Genomic DNA, 27,687 nt, shown 5'->3' with positions numbered 1-27,687 from the left:
GGGCGGGGGCTGCCGCGGCGGGTAACGGCCGCTCCTGAGGGACGGGAAGGGGGAATCGGCACATCTCTAGTAGCGAACCCGGCAGGCGTGCTAGCTCCTGGTGTTTTAAAACTAAGAGCGAAATAAAAGCTTCGTTTTCAGGGGTGAGGGAGCCGTGTGAGCGCTGTGAACACACGGACTGCCGGACAACAGCGTTACAGGGAGGTTTGTTACCCTGCCGCTGGGGAAGGGGCGTTGCAGCAGCGTCTTGTTTTCAATTCTTTTTTCTATAATACAGTTAATAAGTATGTTTACACAAGAGTAACCGATAAATAATGCTGCTTTTTGTGACTCTGTACTCTGCTAGCAAGCAAGTGCGCATTTTGTTTTGTTTAATTACTGTTATTTTTTAAAAAGAAAACCCTTTTTAAATCTTGATCATCTGATACAATCTCCCCGAGAGACCCTTATAGCACTGCTTTATATAAACCAGATATTTCTTCTTTGTTGCGTAAATTGCCATCTTCTTTAGTAGCAAACACCTTAATGTAATAAAGATTTATGCAGTTTAATGAGGAATCATTGTACTGATGTTACACTTCACTTATCTCCACAGTTCAGGGAAGTTGCTTTGTCTTGTCTAGTGTCAGTCACTTTGTGCTTCTTCTTCTGTTTCCAATTTAGTAAAATAAAAGGTAGTTACTACATTTACTGCTTCATTTAAGTTCCCTTTGCCTCTTTGACAGATCAGGGCCCTTTTTAAAATTCTACTTGCATGCTTAGTGTTTGCAACTTAGGTCTTTCTTGAATTACTGCGTTCTCTTTTATTTCCCCTCAGTATGATAACAGAGGATATGGCGTCCGCCGACCTGGAAGGTTTATGCTTTCACATCAACACAAAAATTTCAGCTATTAAAAAGACTCTTCAATTGAGAAACATAGGTAAAAGAAATTGAGAGGGTTTTGGTTTGCACCTCCTTGCGAGAAATGGGAATGCTCTAATTAGACATGGAAGGTAACATGAAGTGGAAATCAAGTAAAATGTAGAGAATAAGAACAATAACAAAAGTGAGCAAGGATGGCAAAATGGGAGCATTATCTGGGAACCAGGTGCCAAGCAGAGAACACAAGCTAAGTGAAAGTATATTCCTCTGAGGGACTTGGAGACTGGTGGTTAATGTACCCTATACTCTATATACTTTGACGGGGAAAGCTCCAGATGGGAGAAGAAAAAATATCTTGATGAATATGTTAGGCCTAATTACAAAAACATGCAAAGGCACAGATGGAGGTTTATACAGGTGTCTTGTCCTGGTGTTCCAGGAGTGCCTGGCTGTGAAGTAAACACACAGTGGGCAACAAACTTATTTAAACTGAGGTGCTGAAATTGATCTGAATGTTTTAGATTAATCCCTTATCCTTTCCTGGGTACAAATAGAGTTACACAGGATCATAGAAATGTTGGTTGGGAGGGTCACCTAGGCTAAGGTCCTGTTGGAAGAGGAACTATAACTGTTTCCAAAGAGGGCAGTAGCTTTCAAGCTCCCCTAAACGGAGATCATAAAGGAGAAGAGGGCGCTGCAGCCAAGCAGTTGTGAAAGCCAGGCTGTGTTTAGAAGCTGTGTCCTCCACCTGCAACCTGCAGTGGGAGTGGGTACAGCTTAGCGCTTTCCAGCATCGTGGTGGAGGGGGCCTTTGTTCATGCAGCAGCTTTGAGCTCTTGTTGGCTGTATGCAGTAGGAGGTTGTCTGTTTGACCAGCGAATATTGCTGCTTCTCCTGGGAAGATATGGTGGTCGGGGAGCGTAGAGTTAGTAGATAATCACTGCTTGTGAAGGGGAGGGAAATGGGATTTTGGTTTTGTGTCAAAGGTGTTTGGGCTTTTGGGCTTAATGTTCTCTCTTTGACAGGTCAGGAACCATCCCTCAAATCTATGCTCTGTAAAATAGGACATGAGATGGTTTTCTTGCATGATCTCCTGAATAAAATGGAAGCTGAAGTTCAAGAGCAAGAAAAACTGAAGAATTTGCTAAAAGTAATCTTTTTTTCCCTGTTCATAAAATACCAAAAGATTCAAAGGAATCTTTGAGTGCATAGTTGTTCTTTTCTAGATCCTCACTGATGTGTTTGGATGCGTGTGCTTACAAGAGAAACTGGGGCTTGGAACAGGCTTACTGATGGTTTATTAAGCAGCTCTCCAGTATAGTGCACATTAAAAATTTTAATTTTCAAGGTTTATATATTGAAAGCATGTCTTTTTCATAATAGATACTGTTGTCTAAAGAGCAGTTCTGTTTTTACATCCTTGCAATAGCTATGAAAAGTATTTAATTGGAATATTTATCTGTTGTTCTAATGTGTGTTTGCAGTGCTTTCACGTGTTAAGTCTTTTGTGAAAGTGTTGTTTGGGGAATGTAGGTGAGTTTCTTGTAGTATCTCTTCGTCACCACCAGCATTCCCCTGCTCAGACCTGCTAGGGTATATTGTTAAAGATTTACTTTTTGCCCATTCAAACTTCTGTGACATTTTGAGGGCAAGGACAGACCAGCTTATGTTTTCTCACTCTTAGCTTTGTTTTTCTGAGCTTTGCTAGTTGCTCTTGGGAAATTAGAGGGTAAAGAGGTAAGATGATGGGCAGAGAGCAAAGAATACCTCTTAAGTTAAGAATTATTTTAGCATCACCCTAATAATAAACTAATTTTACTTGCTTGACATTGAGTTTCAGATTTCTGATGAAGTCTAACGTTAATTTCAGGAGCTCCAGAAGTCTGCTGAGAGACAACAAAAGGAAGCACAGCACCTGCATGAAAACATTCCTCCCCATCTGCTGAAACGCACTCAGACCTGGTACGTGGTACAGGAGCCTGGAGGTGTCAGGCTGCTCCTGGCGGTATCAAGCTGCAGTATTGTACAGCTCTGCTCCTTTTACTGTATATTAACTGTGAACTTCTGGGAGCCAAAGTTGTTATATGTATTGATTCTGGAGTTTGCTCTTGACTGATCATTGCCAGGCCTGTGCTACCACCCTAATAAATCCCACAGGTAAAACTTATAAAATACCGAGTTGTTCAGATGGAAGCTCCCAGTGGCAGGTGTAACATTCTAGCAGAAAGGTAGTTCTTCAACAAATCTGAGCATTCCTTGCTTTAGAATTGCAAAAAACACTGACTTGATAGCTGCAGTGCCTCAGGATTGAAGGGTGGGTTAGTGATCCGAATGCTGGGTCACTAGAACTGCTGTTCAACACTGCTCTTCCAAATATAATTTAAAAGAAAATCCTCTAACTCAGTCATCCTTCTGCAGAGATTTGAATTATGGTTGTGGTATTTTTATTCTCCTTTTCCTGCCCTGAATCTATCAGCTTTACCTGGTCTTGCTCCTAATGCCAGACAAGCCCCAGGCTGAAAACATTACAGGCGTATTCCAGCAATGTAGAAGGTTAAGGATATGGAAACAGTGTTACAGGAGAGAAAAATGAACAGTAATTTCAGATAGTGTGTACCAATATTTTCACCTGTGTAGGGACTGCTTGTATTGAAACTTGGACTAGTCTTAGCTGGTAGAGAGATGACTTGTGCAGAAGCTTTTTTCTCAATGCAACCCTTTAGACACAACCCTTCAATTTAGGAAACAGCCTCCTAAAACATGCCTTGTTCCTTTTCAGTTTCCTATCCAGTTCGGATGTTGCAGAATTTTTTTGGGTGTGTGAAAGAATGGAAGTTCTTCAGAAATTGTCACTGGGGTTCTGCCTTCCTTTTGCAACTTAATTTAGGAAAAAGCTTTGTCTTAAGTTTACATTAGCTACTGGGAATTGTTTAGATGCAAATGAGGCTTGTTTAGGGATTGTGTCACCTCTGATATCAAAAAGATTCTTTGGGATGTTGGTTTCCCTGCCAGTCTTGTCCTGCTTTTGATCAAGAAGTTAATGGGTCTGTAGTCCTCTTCCCTAAACCCTCCTCCTCTGACCTACTGCATTTCTGTTCCTCTATGTCCAAAATGTTTGGGGAGCTGAGTACTAATTGTTGAGTGACTATCATGAGATAAGCAATGCAGAAAGCACGGCGAGCACTTGAACACAGGTGAGACAGGTCTTCGAAGCTCAGACAGAATGAAAACACCCACACAGATGGATTAAACAATTCATGGCTTTAGCTGTTGTTTCTCTCCTGTGTTCTTGGTTTTGGCGTTCGTATTTACCGGAGGATTCTCACTGAAATAAAAAGCAAGTTCAATGTATCTTAAGCCCTTTGTATTCCAGGTGTTTATTGAGAGAGCAGTTTCTTGCTACACCAAACCCGGATTTTGAGTACAAGCTTCAGTTCTCACTTGTGATGGTCCAGGTGGGCAGTGAGCTGTATGTGTACCATCTCACTGCAGCAATGTACGGGCGAGGTGGTGGGTGAGCACCCAAAGCAGAAGTACCTGGGGGTGAGGAATAACTTACAAAAGATTAGAGGTTTGTTGTGGTGAGGAGGATGGCAGGAGATGTACAGGAGGAGTGAAGTTTTGAGGTCTGCACTCACGCCTCCCTTGGTCCTTGTGTTTATCCCTCTCTTCCAAAGCCACCTGCAACACCACCAAAAATCCCCACCCTTCCCTTTCCCTCTTCCTTGCTGACATTCCCTGCGACTAGTGCTAGCTAGGATGCCAGGATTAGTTTTGTGCAGGGCCTCACCTTGTTTTTCAGATGTTTACATGTGAATCTGTTTAACTGGTGGTGTCCAGGATTTCAGAAGAGCTCTGTACTGTGGCGTGGCACAGAGCAGAGCTTCCCCTGTCACTGTGTCTCGGACCAGCCAGTTTGGAGTCCAGCAGGTGGCACTCGCTGTCCTCTGCACCGCAGTTTTCTCGGGGAAATGGGACACCGGGTTTGGGGATGTCACAGCAAGTGACACATCAAATCCCAGCCCTCAGGTCACCAGAGGCACTGCTGTGCGGTTCGCTGACTGTAGGGCCCCACGTCAACCAAAGATCTCTTCTTGTGGGAAGGTTAGATCAAAGAAGAGCATCCATTCTTTGTGACAGGTCAGCTTGGTGCTGCTTTAGTGATTTCTGTTGCCCATCACAGCCCAGTAATGTCCTTGTATTGAGATGACAGTGAATATGGCCAAGTGCATCCTCTCTGCTGTCCTCCTACCAACTAGTAGGAGAGCAGCTAGGTGGGTGGCTGGCAAATAACTCAGTGTTTGAGGCTCTAAGCTGAGGGTTTGGAGGAAGAGTGAATTTGTAAAAATAATGCTCTAATAATCATTCCTTGGCTTTGGGGATCTTGCCTAAAGAAAAAAAAAATATTTAAAAATCCCAGCCTGCTGGGTGGTGTTGAATTTCTTTGCCTCAAAAGATTAATGGATGAGTCAGGCTTCCCAAGGTTTGAACGTGTTTCAAAGAGCTGTGAAGTGTTTCACATCAGCCTGTTAGGCTGCAGCTCTGTGCTCTGGTTCATCTGATAGAAAAGGGAGGCCTCATGTTCTGTGAAATGTGATGGTACATGGAATTCGTAACTGCTCTGTGCTGCGTTTGGACTGCTTCCAATTCACCTGCTGGCAGCCTCTCTAGCAGAGAAATGAAGAGCTATAATGAAGTCAGCTGAAGTATGCAATTTGAAATGGAGTAGGCTTGCTTTATTTATTTTTCTTTCAGGGAAGATGGTGAATTATGTTCATCCAGCCTAACAGATGGGTTGGAGCTTAGGTCTGTGAGTAAGCAGACTTGACAATATAATGGTGTTCTCCTTACTACTGATCTGCTATTTATACACTTAATATTCATTCATTTTACAGCATCGCTGGGCTAGCTGCGAAATGTGAAGAACAAACAAAAGTTGTAGAACCCAAACGTGCAAAGAAACCTACCAAAGAGTCACAACCTATTAAAGAAGCACCCTTAATAACCGCAGAGGAATTTAAAAGTGTTCCTGCGTAAGTAAGCGTGGCTTTTCTTAGACCCTGTCGTACCAATTTGGGTGGCAAACGTGGGCTTGGGAAAGTGAGCTCGTGGAGAACTGAGGCTGACAGAGATGTTTTGACATTTTAAATGCTCCACGGGATGAAACATCATGATGATAGCTCCAAATAGTTTATATGCAATAGCAGCAAACCTGAAAATGAAATTAATAGAGCTAATTAGATTCTTTTTATTGGGAAGATCAGAGCTTATCGGTTAAAACCCAACCCTCTTATCTCAAAAGTCACTTTAATTGTATGAACAGAAATATATTAGCTAATAATTGGGTTCTTTTCTTGTTTTGAGAACTGACTTTAAAAAAGAAAAAGCTGCCATCTCATAAGATAAAGGCAAAAATAATGATAAATGCTGGTTTTATTTGACCCAACTATTGGTTTCTGAAAACAAGTCTTGAATTATCAATTTGTTTTGAGATGGGAAAAGAAAACAGACTTGTTAAATGCAAAAACGCCTCCCGCTGAAATATCCCAAATTTCTGGAATAAAAAGCGTGGGTTTTTCCCCCTGCTATCCCCCTAATCAGGACCTGATTAATGGATATCATTGTATGAAGTCTGTCATGTAAGAATAACTTTTCTTAAATGTCATTTTGGGGCCAATGGCAAATATTTCTGCAAAAAGGAGAAAATTTTCTTGATGCTTAAGGCTAAATTGTTACCTAGGCTCTAGATTCAGTGTGTTCCCTGGCAACACTTGTTTCAATAAGATTTTTTTTTTTGAGTCTGTGTTTTACTTGAGGCTTTCAAATCATCTTTCCTATAGCTTTCAAAATTTTCAGGTGAGCAATGTTCATTTTCTTCCACCAAATACCTCAGTCCAGAAAATGCAGGAGCCTGAATATTGAGCATTAGCTCAATAAAGGACTCTCTTGGTTACCTCTTAAAAGTGTGTGCACATGGTATTTTTATCCTGCAGATCATCTCTAGTATCTGGTGGATTTACTCCTTTAGATACAACTCTCCTGATAAAATTTTGGAAAGGTAAAGCTGGAGCATGGGAATTTTTGGTCTTTATCTCTGCTAAGGCAAAAGAAGTCGGCGTAGACCGTTCCATCCAAATGTTGTTTCAACTTCCAGTTCAAGCTACAGTTTTCCACGTAACCTCTTGAGGTGTTTCATTATCCTTGAAAGCAGAAGGTTTTCCACTGCTGTTGGCAGGTGGGGAGGGTGGGGGCAGAGCCAGACGGATACTCTGATATTCATTGCTGGTTTATAGAAAGGTTGTGTGTTAGACTGTGCTTATGAGGCTGTAGAAATATTTTTATTCAGGTGGGAAAAGCATGTTTGTTTTGTGAAGGAAGATTTATGTGACTTTAAATAGATTTATTAATCTACCAGTTTTTTGCTGTTGCCTGGCAGCGTTGTAAGACAAGATTGGGGGGAGCCCACTAAGCTTTCAATTTCACGTCCTGTATTATCAAATCTAGGCAGCAAATGTTTGTGACCCGAATTTTCTCACACCTAACACATTCTCCTAGAAGAATGAGAATTAGGATCATATCCCAGTTCTCTAGGTCAGCCCTGGTTGTGATGTGGGATCTCTTTACACCTGCTGGCAATAGTAACGAGGGATCCTACTGCATTTTTACCTAGCTCTGGCCTGGAGCCGCATGGCTGTGCTAGCACAGGACTGTGGCTGTGCTAAACCAGTCTGAGGGACTTCATAAAGCCCAACTGTGCATGTGCATCACATATGTGTCTAAATCCCACACCAGCTGGGTAGCATGGGTTTTGCATCTGCCAAGAGTCTGGTTCCTCTCTCCCTTCCTCCCACAGCTGTGGTAGATTGTAACTGAAAAATCTAGGTGGTTTTTCACCCCCTTTGTGCTGGAAGCGAAGGAAAATCTATCCCTGACATCATTTGGGCACTAAAAGGGAAGTATAATCTTCAGTGACTTCATATTTTTAGAACTCTGCAGCAGGTATTTAACAAAGGTACGTGCTGTGTTAGGTGCAGGTATGGAGCACCTTGATCAAACAGAATCCTCTCGCCCAGTGAGAAACTTGCAAATTATCTTAGCCTTCAAATCTGTTGGAGACAGATGCTTTTTGGAGGAAGAAAAAGAAAATTGCACACTAGATGTCTCAGTTAACATTGAATTCAAGGCAAAGGAAAATGCTGGCTTTATTCAGTGTCTAAAATTCTTACCACTTAAGATATTTTTAGAACCTGCACATTTGTTATAACTCTCTGAAGTCTCAGAAAATGGTAACTTGGGGGAATATATGTTTCTTTTAGCCTAAACATTTCTGAGGAAGCAGGGGCTGGCCATTAGGAGGTTTATCTCTTTTTCCAGTGGTGTATATATATAATATATTGATGATGTTCTCTTTGAAGAGCATAGCACTTTGCTTTGGTTTTCATACCTATGGAAAAAAAGTAATTTTGTGTTTTGAATGGTGCTCCTGTGGATTAAAAAAAGAAATCGGGTCACTAGTTTTTTAAAAAAAAAAGTTCTGAATGTTTTTGCTTGTGGTGGAGTGAAGCAGATTTTAAAGTTATTTAAAATCTAAATTAAATGGATTAATGTGGAACTTCTCAACTTTGTAATTTTATATTAGGGTATGGACTGAAATAAATGTCAGCATTTATGGGTTTGCTAGCCATGGCTGGATAGAAACCTGAGAAGACTGGAACAGCTGGAGTTTTTATGATCCTTACAATTATTAAGTGTATTCACTCTATTGATAGCAGAGCATAGGAACTTAAATATAGGTATTTTATACCTCTGGCCTTAATCTTCATAGCTCTGCGCATTCCCCTGTGACTTTATAAACAGGCTGAGGGATGCAGGTAGAGCAATAAATAGCAGTTAATGTATACAGGCAAAGCCCTTCTGTGGTTATAGGCTGTGTTACTCAGTGCAGGGTATGACTCTGTTTCAGGGGGTGGTGGTGCTGCTTTTATTTGAAAATATGTTCTGTGTGCAGGGTAGAGTGCTTTTATAAAAATGGCTGCACCTCCAACATTGAATCTGGATTAATCAAAGTATCAATAAAGTTGAAAACCGGCTGCAAATAACTCAGTAGCAATTCAGTCTGAAATTAGAGCAATTCCTTTGATTTCAGGAGTCTTTAAACACCCCGTGCAGACCTGTCTTCCTGGCAGGAACTGGCTATTATTAAAATCTACAGCAAGCACTTATTTTTAGTTGGCTTTAGTGCTTTAAATTCTTTGTATGTTTTCCAAAGATTGAGTTTTTCTGTTCAGATAAAAATGAGGGAAGAATTTCCTGCTCATTGATCTTTTCACTCTGATTGTCCTACAGCTTTTAGCCACCTGATACACTGCCCTAAAGAACCTCATTCATGCTTAAAATGAATTGTAACACTCTTCTCAGCAGAAGCTTTCTGATTCCACGCGTCTGCAAACTGATACTGAACACACACAAACGGCCAAGTTTGGTTTGTGGTAGCAACTGAACGGTGATCACAGGATAACTCAAGTTGCAAGGCTGCCCTGGCTCTTACTGCAGTGTTTTCTGGGGTTTTGTTTTCTATTTAGCTTACTGCTTGTCATATGAGTTTCAGATTTCATTTTTATATAATGGCTTCTCAGTTTGTAGCATGTTTCCTTTTCCTTGAAGGCATGCCTTTACATCTATAAATACTGAATAGCCTTGCTTGCAGATATTCCAGTGTTCTAATATTTCCACATCACTTTGTTTTTTATCTTCTCTGCTTCCTGTACCTCTAGGCTGTTATCAAGAGAACTTACTGTTTTAGTGCTAGTTTTATGAAATGCTTGGAAAGTTCAGAAGCGGATGTTGGTAGCGCAAAACTGTCTGTGTAGCTCAGTAGGCTGCACAATAAAATATAGAAAACAACACAAAACTGGTATTTTTTAAAAACAAAACCAAAGGAATGGCTGTAAGATCAAACACAGGTTATTTATGATTATAATATGAAACAAATTGCACTCTTAGGCAGAAACATTTAATTTCAGTTTTGGCTCATGTTGGATTTTCTGCAAAGTTTCTTGCTTTTTCTGCATTTGTAGTGTAAGTGGCACGCTATAAAAGCAACCTCCATTCCATTTTGAATGCTCCTTACAGCTTAAGCACTAGATATTTTTTGCTTCTCAGTTTAGCTTTCTAATGTTTCGTCTTTCTGGTTTAGGTTTTATCATGGCTTTTTTAACTTTCAAGATTATTAACTAATCAAGGAAATGAACAAAATTAACTACGACATTTATTCATTAACACAAAGCAGAAGAAACTGCCTCGAACTAGGAAGAGCATGTTCAATTAAGGCTGATGAAAGAGAAAAATAAACACGGAACTTCGTTTGTGACTTTCTGGTTACTGTTTTTTATTTTTCTTTGTAGGTATATGAAGGGTCGTTTAACATGTGATCAGGTTAATGCAGTTGTTCAAGATATGAACAAGGCTGTGGTGGCCAAGTACAAGATCATGCATCAGCCTTTGAAATCTATGAATGCAGCAGTCAGAAATCTCTACCACAGGTTCCTGGAAGAAGAAACTAAGGATACAAAAGGTATTTTCTTTTTCCCTTTGTTAGTACCAAACTCATAGCACTTGGCTATTGCAGCACAAGTATAAAAATACTTGGACAAAATATTGAATGACTAATGACAGCACGTGCTCTTTATGTTATAGTGTAACTTATAGTGTCTTATTCTCAGAAAATAGTCCATCCAGGCGCTCTGGTAGATGGAGTGGGAGTGTTTAAAACCATCAGTCCTGAAAAATTTTAGAAAACCTGCTATTGCTTATTCCCAGATGGAGAACAGGAGAAAAAAGAAATAATCTGTAGACTTAGGAGGGCTTTTCCTCCCTTCCTAGCACGGGGTGCCCCACGCTGAATCAGATTTGGCCCCGAAGAATTCCTGTCCACGTCAGGACGATCAATGCTTTGACAGTCTGGAGCAAAGAAAGTTCTGCTTCTCCCTTGATATCAGGGAGGAGAACAGAAATGAGATTCATCTCCAGATCACATTCTAGACCATAAGGAAAATAAATGTCTTCTTACCATACAGAACTGGGTAGTCGGTATAAAATCCAGTCACCTCTTGTGGGTAAAGTCACATAGTGTAGCAACAAGGGTTATTGTTTTGACTGGAGAGTTTTCCCATTTGGTTACTTTTTATATGTTTTTACTGAAAATATGTCACTCTCATGGCATGTTGCAGCAAAAACTTTTAGAGTGCACAAAGATTTAATTTGGAATCACTACAGGTTTTGGAACCTCCCATCTTGATAACCAAACTGCAGAAACCACGTTTTCAGTTTTTAAGCTAGAATGGACGTGAACTATTAAAAAATTTGTTGTGAAGTTGGGAAATCTGGGTAATCAGATTGTTTGTTTTTTCTCTAGACAAGTTTTGCTCCAGTCTAACAACGGCTTACATTAATCTGGGATTTCTTAAAATACTTGCTTTATCATTTTTAACTTACAGTATTTTTTTTTTTTTGGTGTAAGTGTTACTGTCCTACAGAAAGTATTTTTTTTTTAAGTCTGAAAAATTGAGGCTTTTAATTTCTTCAAGTACCTGAGAGCCAGTTTTTGTTTTCTTGTTTATGTTGGAAAGTTCAGTTAGGAAACTAGGACATTCAGCATCTGAGAGAGTGTGTGTGTGTGTGTGGTAGGTTGTTTTGTTTTGTTTTTGTTTGTTGCAACTAATCATCTAGAAAATCTAGAGGGACGGTCTGGCAGGCTGTCCGATGGTTCTTAATCTGGCCAGCACAAAATGATTAAATGTCTTTATCCATTGCATTTTTCAGGATGAGGTTGGGCATTGATTGATTTGTTTGCTTAAATTTCTGCTATGAGTGTCTCTCTGCTTAGGATTCCCACCGTTTCTCAGCCTGGGCTGGTTGCCAACTGATCTCTTCCTCTGAATTTCAAGATGAGAAACGATGCTGCCTGGTTTATCAGGGCAACTTCCCCAGGCAGTAAGGTGATTCTCTTAGTTTAGCTAGTTATTTAGTGCATGGCGCTACTGTTTCAAACCAAACCACCGCCCTTTAGCCAGCTCTGGTTTCTTCATAAACAAGATCCTGCTGTGCTGAATGTTGCTGCCCTGAATGCCGGGCAAATACAAGAAGAAATCATATTCTGCACAGATTCAAGACATTCTGATGTTGCCTGAGATATAACAGACAGGGAAACCGGTGTGCAGATTAGCCCTGGGTTCATAACACTATTTAGGTGTATTGCCCTATTTTACTGGAAATTGCAAATGGTCTCTACCCAACTGTAGTTACATTTTAAGCACTTATGCAAGTTTTTTCTCTTCCTGGTAAATAAACTTTCCACTTCTCATCTGTATGTGTATTTGGCAGTGTTGCAAGCTCTGAGATTCCAGCATAGTTCCCATCTAGGGGAAGACCTCCAGCTTTTGACAGTTATTGTCTCTGGAAGATTCTATTTCCTATTAGACACCTGTGTCACTGACTCTCAAGGTGGCCCAGTCTGTGAGAAAACACGATCTGTTATTCTTCAGCTCTGGCTCAGCAATGTTTTAGGGAACACTACGCTTGTAAACGGCACTCTGGGACCTCAGCTCTAATGGCTGCCACATCCTTGGATGCACCTTCAGAGTGGAGTGCATGTCCTGTTGTATCACTCATGAGATTAAATTTAAAGCTGAAATGTTGACAGAAAAACACAGATTTGCCTGTGTGAAGCTACGTTGTACTTGTTTAATAAATAAATAAAAGCTTTCCTGGCCGCTTTGGCTTTCCAGCTACATCAGCTACTTTCTCCTCAGTGAAACTGCAATTACTCTCCAATAACTTAATAGAAAGAAGAGATGCTCCATCTTATCTAACATGCTGCTGCCTCTGCCTTACTTTAAGGGTGAGAGGAGGAGGGAAAATGCTATCCTCTTCTTCCAAGCTAGAACACCCTGAGCCTTGCTGACTTCTTTCTTATAAGACTTGGAAGCATGACACTACAGAGGAATATGTTATTTCTTTCTACTTCCTCTCCTTAAAGATAATTGGACGCGTCTTTCTTATACCTTAATTAACATGTTCCTGCTTTCAGATTGCTTTTCTTTCTTACAGTTTTGTGAAGATGCGTAGTTAAAACCTTCTGCAGTGTTACAGGAAGTATTAAATATACAGTCATTTTACTAGATCTGTAATTATCTTCTGAGCAGCTTATAAAGACTGAATTCACAGCTAGTGAATATAGCTATGGAGTGCTTAGAATAACTCCTTCCTTCCTCGTGTCTACCTGTTTGTGGGGACTTTCTCTTGGGGTTCTGTTGCAGGCATTTTAAATGCTTTAACTCCAGTCAAGGTCTTGGTTTCTTACAAGCACTCGATGATGAGAATTTCCTTTTAGAAGTTGTTAATCAACTGCAAGAACGGGTGGGCTGCCAGCCCTGAGGCAGGACCTCCCTATGCTGTTTTGTTAGAGACACAGGGAAGATGCTGTTCCAAGTGGTTAGTCTTTTTCCTTGCATTTTCGTAATTAAATTCTTTTCCAAAGCTGATGGCAGTCAAAGGAATGGTGGGCTGCATGGCTCTGATGTGTGCAGGGCTCCGTCCTTTTGTTTGCAAAGGGCCAATTACAGGACTCGAGTGCTTGCTGAGAGAATGTCATCAGGCCGCTGCTTATTCAGACATTGCAGAGCAATTACTTGGGACTCCAATTACGCTGCTACTCAACTGTGTTCCATGATTGAAATGCTGAAGCCAGATGCCTTTCTCCGTAAAGCTGTGCTATGATCTTTAAGCAGGCCCTGAGCCTGGTTTTGCTCAGGTCAGTGCTTTGGGTGTCACTAAGAGCAGAACACCTATGAGCAAGGCCTCAAAGAGAAGTTTACTGTTAGGCATCACAGCTGTTCTAGGTGTGCAGTCAGTTGACTTTTCACTATCCACATCCTCTGGCACATGTGTGGAACATCTTTTATCTGGCCCTGGGTGGTGTTTGGGACTGCTGCAGACTTTATACCCTGATAGAGGAGCATGGATGGTTTGACAGAGCTCATGGAACGGGACTTGGGGACAATGCAGGGTAGTTGAACTTAATGGGAAGGTTGGTAATTCTTCTTTCTCATGACAAATTTATGAAGTGGAACAAAGTTCCTGAGACAGCATGAGGCCATCCTACTGCTGATTGTATTTTTTTCATCAGTGTGTGGAATTGTTAAAAAGTGGTTGTATTGTTGTGAAATAAGTGTATCCTACAACATAGTCATTGTTATAGCAAAGTCATTATTTGTTTTCCAGGTCAATTTTTTGTTGTGGAGGCTGATATCAAAGAATTCACTCCACTGAAGGTGGATAAGCGCTTCCATAGCATCCTCAATATCCTGCGCCACTGCCAGAGAGTGAGAGAAGTTCGTGGCTCAGGACTTGTCCGCTACGCCATCTGCTAATGAGCTTTCCATATTCTGCTGACCCAAGATGGAGAAGGTAGAAGTATTTTGAGATGCAGAGAGGTTTTGTTGCTTGCAGCGCGATTCTGTGTGTGGCCATTCCTATCCAGCTCTCTGATTTTCTAAAAGGCAGTAGTGAGGACCAAGAAGTGGGTTTTTATTCAGGCATCTCTCCTAAATTAGGAGTGGCAATATCAAATGGCCTCGAAGTATTTGAGGTTTGTTTTGAAACCTTGAGAGGAACTACTGTCTTTTGGCAAATTACAAATAAAAGCCAGATAGGCAATTGGCCCACCTGTGGTTACAGGCGGTTTTAATCACATTTTCAGGTCAGTGCTTGAAAGTGAAATTCTCTGCATGTTAATAACGTTCCTCTTATGTTTATGAGTTGGAGACTGTGTTTAAGACTCTGTAGCTACTCAAAGGAACCATTTGATTCTTGTTTTTCTTAAACCCCTCAAACCGATTTCCAGATTTCCTTTTCTTAATCTTTTTCTTCTTATCCTAATTGTATGTTTTGGAGTTTCCTGCATGGCTTGAACAGGAAGATCTGAGGTGGTTTAAACATTTCCAGACTGACGATCCGTAGTTCTGTTAACCATATGGTTTTCAGACTTCATCATGCAGCCAGATTTTTTTCCCCTCAGACCAACTCATTAGACTGAAACAGTAGAGCAGTGGGGGTTTTTTAAGTGAAAATGTTGACTTTTACTTTGAAAATACTCGTCAAACTCGTTAGTTTTTATTACAGAAGATTGCTTTTAAAGGACCTGTTAGTGTAATAAGTTCCGGAGTAGAATTATTGTTACAAATATCAACTCTGCAAGTAATCAAAACTGTTTTGATAAGAAAAGCTATGGTCTTTTTTCTTCCATGAGCGTGTATCCTCATGTCTACTCTAAAATACCTCCTCTTGTACCCTGTCGGTGTTAAAATGATGACTTAATGAGCAAAAGACCCTGAATAAATGTTGAAATTTGTCAATAAAGAGATCCTGGTGAGTACTATACAATCTTAGATTCCCATTTTTGTGTGTGTGGGGTGGTTGGTTTTGGGGGATTTTATGGTCTTTTGCTCTGGGATGTTGAGATCCAAGGTGAGGCCTCTACTCTGCGTCGTCCTGGAATATATTTCATGTTCAGATTAACCCACAGCACAGGAGAATGTGCAAAATCCATTTCCATAAGTGTTAGGTGAGTCCATCTGTTTCTTTTGACGTTAAATAAAGTGTAGAGGTTTGGGTCCACAGATCATCAGGTCCTTTTTTTTGTTTTTCCCTCCTCTGTTTTGCCCAGCTTCATGTATTCTTGACTCTTTCAAGATTCAAGACTTGCAATCTTGTATTTAATAAAAAGAAATCTCGTAAAGCAGTTTCACTGCTTTGCCCTTTAGTTCACGTTTGGTTTGGACATTTCCAGGTGACTGGCTCCAGACTGCCCAACAGCCTAACTTTGGTTTTCTTCTGCTCTCCTCCGACCATCTGACCCAACAGCTCTCCAGCCTACGCCAGGAGATCCCGTTGCGTAGGAGTCCCTAGAGGGAAGTTGGCCTGTTGGACATGGGGCTATTTCAGTAATTTACAGCATGTTTCTCTGCAATTTACTTTGTGGTTATAGAGCTGTAACTTGAAAAGTGTGGAGAAGAAGCAAAAAGAGCCCCAAATGGACCCTGAAGAACCATGTGCAAGTGAAAACTTCACTGTAAGGAGAGGTCTGAATATATGGGATAATTTTAGCAGGCTTAAAAACGAACTCGATGGGCAAACGAGACTGAGACAGACGTGTCTAATATTTCAATTATTATTATAATCAGGGAAATATGAGACTCATTCTTAACAATTAAAAGTTGCTGTTCTCAAAATGTTTGATTCCTCACTGACACAAGGTGTCATCACTGTGGTGCTTTTTTTGGTCTTTTTTTTCTTAGTACTTATTTCGGTCTGGGTGAACTTGGTTGCTGCATTTTTCTCCTGCTTGTAATTCTTTTTAAAGTTTTGTTGTGGGGATTGCAGTTTGTGATTAATTCGATGTTGGTTAACAGCTTTTGATCTGTTACTATGGAGTTTTTTAATTTTCTGAACTATTTTCCCTCAGGCAGATTCTCACAAATGTGCTCATTAATTTTAATCCCTTATCCTCACATTTCTGTTTTCTTTCTTTTACTTCTCACGAGCAAGTCTAGCCGTGGATTGTGGTCACTCTACTGTACCCTTCCACCTTTCTTCCTCAAAAGGTTCACGCCGACTTGCAAGCTGGAAATGCCCCGGTGTCCCAGGTGCTCGGCGAGTTCCTGTCTCTTCTCTTGAATGAGTTTTTGGTGTTTCCAAAGTGGTTTTGGGGACAAAATATTTGTCTCCAGGAGCTGGCTCAAAAGATGACTATCTTCTGCTCTATGTTTATTTATTTCTTGCTAGTGCTGCCCGTAGTTTCCATCAGCGTACAACTGGCAATAGCGCTAGATATCAGTCAGTGCTTCTGCCAGATGGCTTAATTTAATCCTCCTCCAAAATACAGCTGCACTCTTCCAAATGCCAGCTCTTCTGATACTTTACCTGCTGAAAACAAGGAAATAAAACTGAGGTAACACAAATGTAATGACCTGATATATGAGAGAGGATTTGTGATCTTCTCACAGCCTTGGTCTGTTCTCCTCAGGACGTGGCGTGGATCATGCTTTCACATCCATTTCTTTCTACCTCCCAGACATAGCGTGAGCCGTAAGGAGCAGGAGAAGTGGCTGATGGATACATATTTGATGAGCAAAGTTACCTCCTCGGGCTGGTCTAGACAAAATATGGAACATAATGTTTGTGATGATCTGATAGGGTGTGGTGAATGCCTTGGGCAGAGGCAGGAATTCTGGCCTTGATGGTCAGAAATCAAACTGAATCCTGTTGCTCTGTGCGTGGTGACAGGGTTTGGAGGACTGAAAGAAGCCATCTGAGAACGAGAAAGCAGCGTTGCCCAAGCCTGGAACAGCACTGTCGACCTGCCCGACCGTGCTGGGCGCTCCCCAACTGGGTGAGTTGGGTTTGGTGCCTGTTGGGGACCCACGAGCACATTGAAAAGGCTGGGAGAAAACCAAGTTGCTTTTTAAAACCCTCTTTGTTCCTGTCGCTTTGCTGTTGTGCCGGTTAAACGAAAACACGTTTTTTTTGTTTTCCTTAACTCCTCTTTTGAAGAGGCACTAATGGAAATAATTATCTGTGGAAACCGACGCTCAGAGCGCTCTTCCCCGTGAGCATTAGCCGCGTGTTGTTTCGGGAGGCAGCGATTTCCATCTGTGGGAGCACATGTTCCCTTTCACGGTGCCCACGAGGAGGAAGAGAAACCGAGCGTTTTGTGTCGTTCATGCTGGATCTGTGCTTACAGGGCGTTAACACTGAACAAAACCGGTGAGTAACTGTGTGAGGGAATAAGATAATTGAGATCGAGGACTTTTTGGAACCTGTGTGGGTGATGATAGCCAGGAGAATATATATTTAAGCAGCTACAAAGCTTAATATCATCATAATTAGGCTTATTTTGCACAGTAAAGTCGAACTAAATGGTGCTTTTGTTATTTTTTTTTTTAATCTAACATGTCACAGGGAATTTCTGGGGAATTGGGCTGCAATTAAAATGCAGAAAAACTTGTTTAAATGAAACCACTTTAACCGTGCTGGCGTTTTATGTATAGGCAGAAACACTTATACATCTTATATGTATAAACAGAAACATAGAACAAGTTTATTCCTACATTTGTTGCTTTCAAAGCTGAATAAAAACAAGTACTTTGGAAAGCTGTGATCAAAGCTGATATATTTGTACTCTTGATGTGTTAGGTCGTAGCCTCTGCTTCTCAGATTGAGAATTGCCCTTGGGGAAAACAGGGTTTCCCACTTCCTCAATCCTTCATGGATTTACTGAACGCAAGTGAAGTAGTGGGGTATCAGAGCGGTGAATAGCAACGCAACGGCTTTGAAGTGTTTTCTGTTCCAGTTTCATAGTGCTGCTTATTTAATTGATGTGAGATTAATAAGTGATAAGCCCGGGCCTTTAAGTCACATTGTGAACTCGAGCTGCTTGGAATCTCTTGGCAATGTTTTAAGGCTGTCTTGTGTTCAGGAAAAGTCTTGTGAATTGAGCCGTTCTGAAGTTTGCCTTTTTTTTATTATTATTTTTTTAATTTCCAGGGGAATTTGTTCGTGGGAGCGGCTCAGCCCCCCTCCCCATGTTTGTCACCGCACTGACCAGCCTTGTCTCGCTCCTCCCTGCTGACCCAGCTTCCCTTGCCGTGTGCTGAGCAGCAGCATTTCAATTACAAGCTCATGTTTTAGGTTTGATATTTATGCAGCCGCTGAGAAACCTAAATAATTAAATTTCCCCGTGGCCCGAGCAGGCCGGGAGTCGGACGAGCTTCTTCGTGGACGCGAGCTGTGCTGGCTTAAAAGATGTGCTGGCGTAATGGTTGCTGCTCGTACGCTCTCTAATCATTCATAATTCAGCTGTGGCTCAGAAAATCAGATTAACGTTTGGGAACGCACCGAGGTGGCTTTTCTGTGTGTCCTTCGTTTTCAAAGGAGAAAAATTTAGAGCAGGGAAGAAACCTGCAACTTGCTTCTGGATGGTTCATTTGGGGGAGGCGGCAGGGAGTAAACGTGACTTTTCAAGTCAGTTGTTGTGTAAGTCTGAGGTTTATTCAAACATTTGATTTTAACAATCCATATTTTCTTATTTGTTTTAATAGTCTGCTTTTTTATGGGATGCTTTCAGCTGTGCCATCTCCACAGGGATCTCAGGAAGACTTGCAGGGTCGTTGTGATTGTGTCATGCCTGCCATGGGAGCATACGGATGTTAAATCTCTGTCTGGTATCTCCTTGCTTACTTCTCCAGGGAGAAGTCATCTCTGGGCGTCCCTTTCTCTTCAGTTACAGCTGTGAATTATCCAGAAGTTTAAGGTGCTGGGTTGGTGAATTTTGTTAAAATCTGATTTCTGGATAATTCTGCTTCCCTAGCTCGTGTGTCTAACGGGGCCGGACAGTGCTGCCTCACCTTCTCCTCTGTCACGTCTCAGTGACAGACAGAGATACCCATGGGAAGGAGAAATCGAGGCAGGGCGAGCAGCTGTATGTTGGAGGAGACCTGATGATCACAACGGAGCACAGATTAAAGTAGGAATCAGTTACGTGGTGGCTATTGAATGACAGAATCAACCAGGTCGGAAGAGCCCTCAGGGATCATCGAGTCCAACCATTGCCCTGACACCACCATGGCAACTAGACCAGGGCACTAAGTGCCATGTCCAGTCTTTTCTTAAACACCTCCAGAGATGGGGACTCCACCACCTCCCTGGGCAGCCCCTTCCAATGGCTAATGACCCTTGCTGAGAAGAAATGCTTCCTAATGTCCAACCTGTTCCTCCCTTGTAGTGGCAGCAGCTCTCCAGGTGTCCTGCCATTCCCTCTGCACGATCTCAGGAATAACTGCAAAGGGAGAAAAAGACCCATTAACCTTTACCGTCTGTCTCTTCTCTGTGTAATCCACTTGGTGTTTGTCTTGATGGCGATAATTACTCAGAAGTACGTAATTGCAAGACAAATGTTTAATTAAGAGCGGGTTTATCGCTAGTCTCTTGTCTGCTTCCATCTGGAAAGAGCATGGTTGTGTCGGTTGCCTTGGCAGCTTGGATCGAAGGTCTGATGCCCTAATTCTGCACCCTCACAAAAAAAGTAAGGAAATAAATTAAATTAAAATACTAATGGGTCCTTTTGTTCCCTGCTGCTGCCGTGGGAACCCCTAATTTCTAAATAAGACTTTGCCCAAGATCCGTATCTTCTGATGACACCCGCTGTGGATAAACCAGGTTTGCCTTCAAATGGATCCATAATTTGGGACGGTGTCCTCTACCTGGTCAGAGCTCCAGCTGCCTTGTCAGGAAAATTGCTCTTCTAGACCATGCAGTTATTTGCTTCCAGATGAGCTTAAGTCAAAAATTTTCTAGCTCTTTAGCAATGCCTGGTAATGTATTCCTGCAACATCCTAGAAGTCAGAAGGCTTTTAAAACACTTACACATAGTGTAAAGGCTTCTCATTTTAATGTCTCCAAGTAAATAGGCTGTAAATTACCAGCTCCTGCAACCTCCTGGGAAGACTCAACAGAGTGAAGGTGGCCTTGTAACCTGGCTGCATGGGGAATTAGAATTAAAAATATTCCTCTTCTCATCACTCTGAGGTGCAGTGGGTCTCCAGGGCAGATCCGCCTCCTTGCCTTACAATAGCTGCAGCGAGCATCAGCTGCCAGAGTAATTTAAATATGTTTTTCCCCTCTGGGAAATCACACTGATCTTAATGGTTTTTTTTTTAATTAAATAATATGCTGAGTGTTAAAAGCTGGAAATATGTTGATTTTTGTGTTTTATTCTTCGCAGCAGCGTTTCCTTCTGGTTGTCGCTCAGTTGCTTAAGGAGAGAAAGGTTCAGGATTGCTCCCCTCTAGGAAACAGCCCTGGGACCCCACACACAGGCTGCACCCGGGAGGATACGATATATGGGACTATATATAGGAGCAACTGGGGAAGTGCTGACCCTACAGCTGAGTAGTTGTAGGGTCTCGTCCTGGGGTTCACCCCAAACCTGGCGCTGGGGCTCTCCTGGTGAACCAGCCCCGCTGAGCTCCTCGCTCCTTCCCCTCCCAGCAACTGGGAAATATGGTAATGGCTGGAGTTTCAGCATTTCTTTCCCCCTGCTGATAATGAAGTGGGTAATTAGGCAGAACAGCGGCAATTTCACTGATTCTTTAAAGCCACATGGATGTTAAAAACGGCCTGTTTTTCCCCGGCGCTGGCGCAGCCCGGCTGTGAACCCCCCACTCTCTCTCATCAGCGCCGAGTGTGAATAATCCTTCAGCCGAACGCCGGCGCTTTGGGCCCGGGGCTGGGAGATGCCATGGCAACATCTCAGACAGGAGCTGGTTGGGTATGAACATATATGCACACGGCAATTAAAATTTAAACAGCCTCCGATGCGGAGAGCGACTGGGACCCCTGGTTTATTAATAAAGGATAAGAGCATCGAAGGGATGTCTCTGTGCTGGTGGGTGCCCAGCTCCGGGGCTCCTCCATCCTTGCCTGACCCCATGACTGCTTGTCCCTCCCTCCTGGAGCTCTTGCCTTGGAAATCCCTTTCTGAGGAGCAACGCTTTTGGCTCGTTGACTTGCCAAGCTCTGCGTTAAATCCACTTGGCTTCACCTTTGCCCCTTCGACTTGGGGAGTCTGGATCTTTCTGCCTTAACAGAAAGAAACTTCTCCCAATATCCAGCTTAAATCCAGCCACGGCTGAGAAAAACCTCTTGTCCTTGTGCCCAGCCTTGAGGCTGCTTGGTGCAAGCCATGGCCCCGTGTTTCACCCTCTTCTCTAAGCCAGAACCACTCTCCTTCCCTGTCCCGGCATCACCTTGGCCGGGGAAACTGCTGCCAGAAATGGGCAGGAATCTGCCTCCTCCTTCGCTCTGCAGGGTTTGGTGACACCATTAGTAGGGCCAAACGTTACAGACTAAACTCCTGGTCCTTCAGGACGCCAGGCTGAAGGCAGTGACTCTTCCCCCGGCATCGCTCGATTAGCAGTCACAGAATCACAGAATCAATCAGGTTGGAAGAGCCCTCTGGGATCATCAAGACCAACCATTGCCCTGACACCACCATGACAACTAGACCAGGGCACTAAGTGCCATGTCCAGGCTTTTCTTAAACCCCTCCAGAGATGGTGACTCCACCACCTCCCTGGGCAGCCCCTTCCAATGTCTAATTGTTTGCATCTTTTAATTTGGGTCCTTATTTGAGCACGTGGGATGTGCATTTTCTCTGATTCTGGGTTTTTCTCCATGTTCCAACACTTCTCCTGGTTACGGTTGACCGAGGCTTTGAGGTGTCTGTGCCCAGAAGCAGGGAAGAAATGAGAAATGATGCTTTTCCAGTGCACCATCTCTGCAGCTCCCCATCTCCGAATCCCGTGCAGATGGTGCTGCAGGAGCCCTTCCCCACCTGAAGCCACACGCATCCGTGTTTCTCCCACCTGCACTTGAAATTTGCTCCCTTGCATGGTTTTTTTCAGTCCCGTGACCATGTTATTTATTAACCTTGGGGAGCTCACCTGGAAACAGAGAGCGTGGGAGAGATGCTCTGCAAAATAGCATCAGAAGCATCAGAAAACGCAGCAAAACGCCCTTTCGTTCAAAGCTGGAGGCACGGTGTGTGAAGGTGGCTTTGCAGAGATGACTTTCGGAGCAGATCAAGATTAAAACGCGGGTTTTTGAAGGCTTTGCTCAGCTCGCTGCTGCTGTGATGGTAGTGCAGCTCTTTTGATGCTGGTTTCAATCTTTCCCTTCATCTGCCTTCGGCTGGGATATTTTCATCCTGTCAAAGCTGAGGCCCCAGCTCTTTGGCAGCCTGGGGAGAAGACATCCTTCCTTGCATGAAGGGTGGGGAGCCCAGGCAGGGAGATCTTGCCTCCGTGGCTGGGGAAGATACTTACTATTTTTTCCAGCTCTACGAAATGCCACTTCAAGGTACAAAGAGCATGGAGGGAGGTGACAGAGGGACCATACAATGGCTTGAGCACCATCTCTTATCCTTTGCTTTCTGCTGGTTTTATTTCCTATCAACTAACTCTGGGGCAATACAAAAGCTCTACTAAAGTTCTCACCCCAAAAGCACCAGCGAGGGAACGGGCTGAAATGCTGGTTCCTCTCTGCACCCACATCTGAGGGACACTCGGAAGGGGACCCGGGTGGTGGCAGTGGCACTGGCTGCAGAGGGGTTTCTTGCAAAAGTGCTTCAAAGATGGTGAATCGCAACTTATTCCTGTTTTCTGAACACAGACACAGGCAAGCGAATCCCCAACAACCAGAAAAAGGGTGCTTGGAAGTCTCCACCCCAACCATTTCATTTTCTTAACTGGGCTGATGGGATGTGCTGTTGCACCAAACTTCACCCAGGTCCGGCCACTGAAGGGTGTTTCTTGCTCGGTGTGGCCACCACATCACACAGAATCACAGAATCAATCAGGTTGGAAGAGCCCTCTGGGATCATCGAGTCCAACCATTGCCCTGACACCACCATGGCAACTAGACCAGGGCACTAAGTGCCATGTCCAGGCTTTTCTTAAACACCTCCAGAGATGGTGACTCCACCACCTCCCTGGGCAGCCCCTTCCAATGGCTAATGACCCCTGCTGAGAAGAAATGCTTCCTAATGTCCAACCTGAACCTTCCCTGGCCAAGCTTGAGGCTGTGTCCTCTTGTCCTGTGGCTGGTTGCCTGGGAGAAGAGGCCGACTCCCACTGCGCTACAACCTCCCTTCAGGTAGTTGTAGACTGCACTTAGGTCACCTCTGAGCCTCCTCTTCTCCAGGCTAAACACCCTCAGCTCCCTCAGCCGTTCCTCGTAGGTCAGACCCTGCAGACCCTTCACCAGCTTGGTCGCCCTCCTCTGCACTCGCTCCAACACCTCAACATCTCTCTTGAAGTGCAGGGCCACAGAAATCCTCTGTGCTCTGACTCAAAAGCGTGTCCTGGGCTTCCAGACCCTCGGTCCCTCTGGCTTTCTGGCTCCGTACACATGCCTACGGCAGCCATCAGAAATCCGGTCTGGGTTTTCAAGACACTTCTTCATTCTTCTAAAGCCTTAATTATTTTGCTCTGGCTCTTCTTGCTGGGCCTAATATCACTTGAACGGCTCACTTGTCTGAATTAGCTTGATTAATGCCAGAGCCCAGACACAAAGCTCAAGTTCAGCACAAAGTTCAAGTCATCTCTTCCATTTATAATCTTCTATTCTCTTTTGCTACAGCCAAGCTGTTGTCTCAGCTGTTAGGTGGGAGCACACAACCCACAAGGACATAGATGACGTACAAATAGGGCACAGAGTTCTTCAAATGATGAGATAAACAAAATTTCCCTGGCTGAAAACATCAAATTACAGATTAATCCATTGCACGTATCTTAGAGGCCTCCTCTGAAACCCTGCAGCACCTTCCTCCTCCTCCTCCTCCGCGTGCCTTGTCATTGACACTGGTGGGCCTTAGCAACAGCAATGCCAAGGTTTGATGCTTGATGGCTTCTCTGCCTTCTGCAGGTTGTCCTGCCTTTTCAAATGGGGTTTCCAGCTTCATTTTTCTTTTCTTCTGTTGCAGCGTGACCTCCAGCATCACCTTCCCTGCGCTCTCCTTCCTCCCCTCCCCAGCCCACATCTGTGCCACAACAGGGCAGGGTTCCAGAAAAGGTCTCCGTGATGCCATGGCTCTTCGGTGGAGGAAAGGAGGTAGGATGAGGCAGCTTGACTCCACATGCCAGTGGTGAATGTAATTCAGATGGGAGTTTTCTGTCTATATCATGCAAAAAGAACCCACCGTGCCTTGCCTGGGGGCTGCAGGAGCAGCAGGTCATGTGCTAGGGTTGAGATGCATCTCTGGATGTGCAGATGGAGCTGGGGCTACCTCGACCTTCCCAAGACAAGACCTCGAGCAGAGGTTAGTAGGTGAATGGGGCAGCTGATCCAGAGCTTCCTTGGATTTGAGTGAAACCCGCTCCTGGCCTCTGAGCTCACACCAGGCATCGCAGAAAGGCAGGTGGAGGAATAAAGTCCTCCAGGCAGGTGTGAGGAGCAGGGTTGGTCAATGCTGGAGGACAAGCTTCCAGAGCTGCTGATGGAGCTGGGATGGAGGCTGGGCACGAGGAGCTGTGTGCACATTGCCACACTTCACCCCACGCCTCCGGGAAGAGAAATCGCCCTAGAAATCAGCTCCATTTTTACAGTAAGTAATGCTGCTGGCTTTTTACCCAGCACTGATAGAGGAGGAGGTTGATTTTTCTCCACCCAGCCATCTGTTTGGGAATTACTCTACAAGGGAGCCACATGAATCCTCCTCGGAGCCACCACGACTCAGCCCAGAGCAGGTTTTGCCTCATCTGCTGCTGTTACCCTGCCCAAAGGAATCACTTTCATAGAAGCTGTCTGGCAGCTGGAGTCTTCTCCAGACCAAAGGCACCGGTTGGCACTGGTGACCCAGCTGGTTATTCTGGTTTTGTTCTTCAGCTGGAAACAGCTTCCCCGTCTTGCAAACTTGGGAGCAGCAGGGAGGTCAAACCAGCAGTGGGAATACCTTCAGGGCTCTGCGTGGCCGTGTGAGCCGGGGCTGATGCTTCCTTTGACTCATGTAAAAGCAGCCCGAGCTGATCCAGACCCTTTCCTGGTGATGAACCATGGTGTGCGTCACAAAACAGCCATCCCGGTGAAATCACACCGCCTTTGCCTTTTGTTGGGGGCCACCGAGAGGAAAAACACGGGCATGGGAGCTACAGGCTGAGGGGTAGAGCCCTAAGCTCTGCTTTCCACCCCGGCACCGTGAAACCTTTGCCTGCAGCCACCTAGCAAAGGAGAGGATGGGAGAGATGGTCCATGCGTCACCACCAGCAACAGCCGATGTCCCACGCAGCGGTGGGATGACCCCCTGGTCGGTGAGGACACGCAAGGCTTGCTGGCTAATTCCAGGCACAAAAGCCAACGGGGAGAAGGCAGCAGGGAGATGTGTGTAGGGGGAGCGAGCAGTTACCTCCATATCCCTTTTGGACAACAACTCCAGCAAAATCCAACCCTGGGGAACTGGGAGGAAGGGGGTGATGAGGACAGCTGGGGACCCTCAGCTATCCTGCCCTGCCCCACCTACCAGGCCTGAGTTGGGGGCTCGAGCCCTGCCTGCACACCTCCAGCGATGGCTGGGGCTTGCCAGACTTGTCCAGCACTGCATGGTCAGAGGAGACCTGGCTGGTGGGGAAGAGCCAAGCTCACAGCTCTGTCATCATTAGCACCTCGTCGGCAGCCAAATTTTCCCGCGCTGCTGGTGACCTGGAGCCTGTGATGCCGCGTCACGGTGCCAGCAAAGCCTCAGCATCTCTTCCCACCTCCCATCCTCGTGCTGCCCGCGGGCCGCTGCCGGAGCCACGCTGAAATCTGGAGCATCGCAGACCGTGGGCGATAACATGGGTGCCGTCAGAGGGAGGGTTTAAATAATCTTGGGCTAAATGAGCGTGGTTTTAGCTATTCTTCCCCAAACAGCCATGCAGCCATCATGAGCACATCAGATGCAGGGTACTTTGCATCTTCTCAGCTTGGGTTGGAAGAGAGCAGCTCAGCATCGCTGCTGACCTTGCCCTGCTGAACTCCCAGCTAAGAGCTTCTAGAAAAGGCACAGTAGTATTAATTAAAAGCTCGTTTTCCGAACTATGCCTTCCAAAACACCTTTTTAAGCTTAAAGACACTATTTACAATTAGAATGACAACACAAGGAAATGGCCAGACTTGGGAAAACAAGAATTATCTTGCAGTTATTTCTCACGTTGAAATATTCCCCAGACGTCGGATCTAAAAGACAAAGGGCTGGGTGATGCCTCAGCTGGGTTGTTCTCAGAGGAGATAGCATCTCCTGGCGCAGCTTTCCCAAACCAGGCTGCTTAAGGTCATTTGAGAGCTTCTCACGCACATGTTCAAACAGCTCCTTCATTATCATCCGTCAATCCCTCCGTCCTCGGCTACTCACTGCGTCTGGTGCAAAGCCGTCCCACCTAATTGGGACCTCAGGGAAGCTGTGCCCATTTTGGAGCCTGCTCTGCTTTAATTAATGGATAAAATAATCTATGAACAGAAAGACCTTGACTAACTCTCATTTTTATATCCCTTCTGCTTCCTCGGGCTTCTCCCAGGTAATTTGGAGCAATGCTTTGTGAAGGTCCACGCAAAAGAGGACCTGGCTGCTTGTTTTCTGCAGGCTCAGTCCTGCAAACGAGCAGGGATGCAAATGCTGGGAGCTGGTAAAACAACACCCACGTGAGCAGGCGAGTTGTTCCTGGGGTAGCTCCTGTGCTTAAAACCAAGCCTGGATCCAAGTCCTGCAAGGGATTTGCCCCGAAGGGTGAGGAAACAGCAGCTTTGAGGTGACGCTGTTTAATCTGGACATCGTCTGGATTTGGCGTGCTGGGGACAGACGTGGCAAAAGCTTGTCCAGGGGAGGTTCAGGTTGGACATTAGGAAGCATTTCTTCTCAGCAAGGGTCATTAGCCATTGGAAGGGGCTGCCCAGGGAGGTGGGGGAGTCACCATCTCTGGAGGTGTTGAAGAAAAGCCTGGACATGGCACTTAGTGCCATGGTCTAGTTGCCATGGTGGTGTCAGGGCAATGGTTGGACTCGCTGATCCCAGAGGGCTCTTCCAACCTGATTGATTCTGTGATTCTGTGATTCTTCTTCGAGCCGGTCACTCCGTGCTGTCCTCTGCCGCATTATCCAACCCTGGATTCAGTGCGGCTCCGAAGTATCTCAGACTCTTTCTCCTCCGTTTCATTCTCCATCCCTCGCAGAGCACTGG

At 44.3% G+C, this 27,687-nt stretch overlaps 1 protein-coding gene across 1 annotated transcript; it reads left to right on the top strand.

Annotated features, from left to right (window-relative positions):
- The first annotated feature begins 827 nt into the window (after positions 1-827).
- On the top strand, positions 828-14,293 carry SKA1 (spindle and kinetochore associated complex subunit 1). The gene is made up of 6 exons (XM_068423735.1): positions 828-921; positions 1,889-2,013; positions 2,734-2,825; positions 5,759-5,896; positions 10,268-10,437; positions 14,145-14,293. The coding sequence occupies exons 1-6, from the start codon at positions 834-836 to the stop codon at positions 14,291-14,293; spliced, it is 762 nt and encodes a 253-aa protein (XP_068279836.1). The 5' UTR covers positions 828-833.
- The last annotated feature ends 13,394 nt before the right edge of the window (positions 14,294-27,687 follow it).

This window comes from Nyctibius grandis, chromosome Z (assembly GCF_013368605.1).
Source record: "Nyctibius grandis isolate bNycGra1 chromosome Z, bNycGra1.pri, whole genome shotgun sequence".
In the NCBI taxonomy this organism is placed as follows: Eukaryota; Metazoa; Chordata; class Aves; order Nyctibiiformes; family Nyctibiidae; genus Nyctibius; species Nyctibius grandis.
This window is presented reverse-complemented; position numbering and strand designations above follow the sequence as displayed.

What these genes read in the sequence shown, in the direction of transcription:
- SKA1 (XM_068423735.1), top strand. Translation starts at nt 834, where the DNA reads ATGGCGTCCGCCGACCTGGAAGGTTTATGCTTTCACATCAACACAAAA. An exon ending in TCTTCAATTGAGAAACATAG is followed by an intron (nt 922 to 1,888) that starts GTAAAAGAAATT and finishes TCTCTTTGACAG; the next exon opens with GTCAGGAACCATCCCTCAAA. An exon ending in AACTGAAGAATTTGCTAAAA is followed by an intron (nt 2,014 to 2,733) that starts GTAATCTTTTTT and finishes CGTTAATTTCAG; the next exon opens with GAGCTCCAGAAGTCTGCTGA.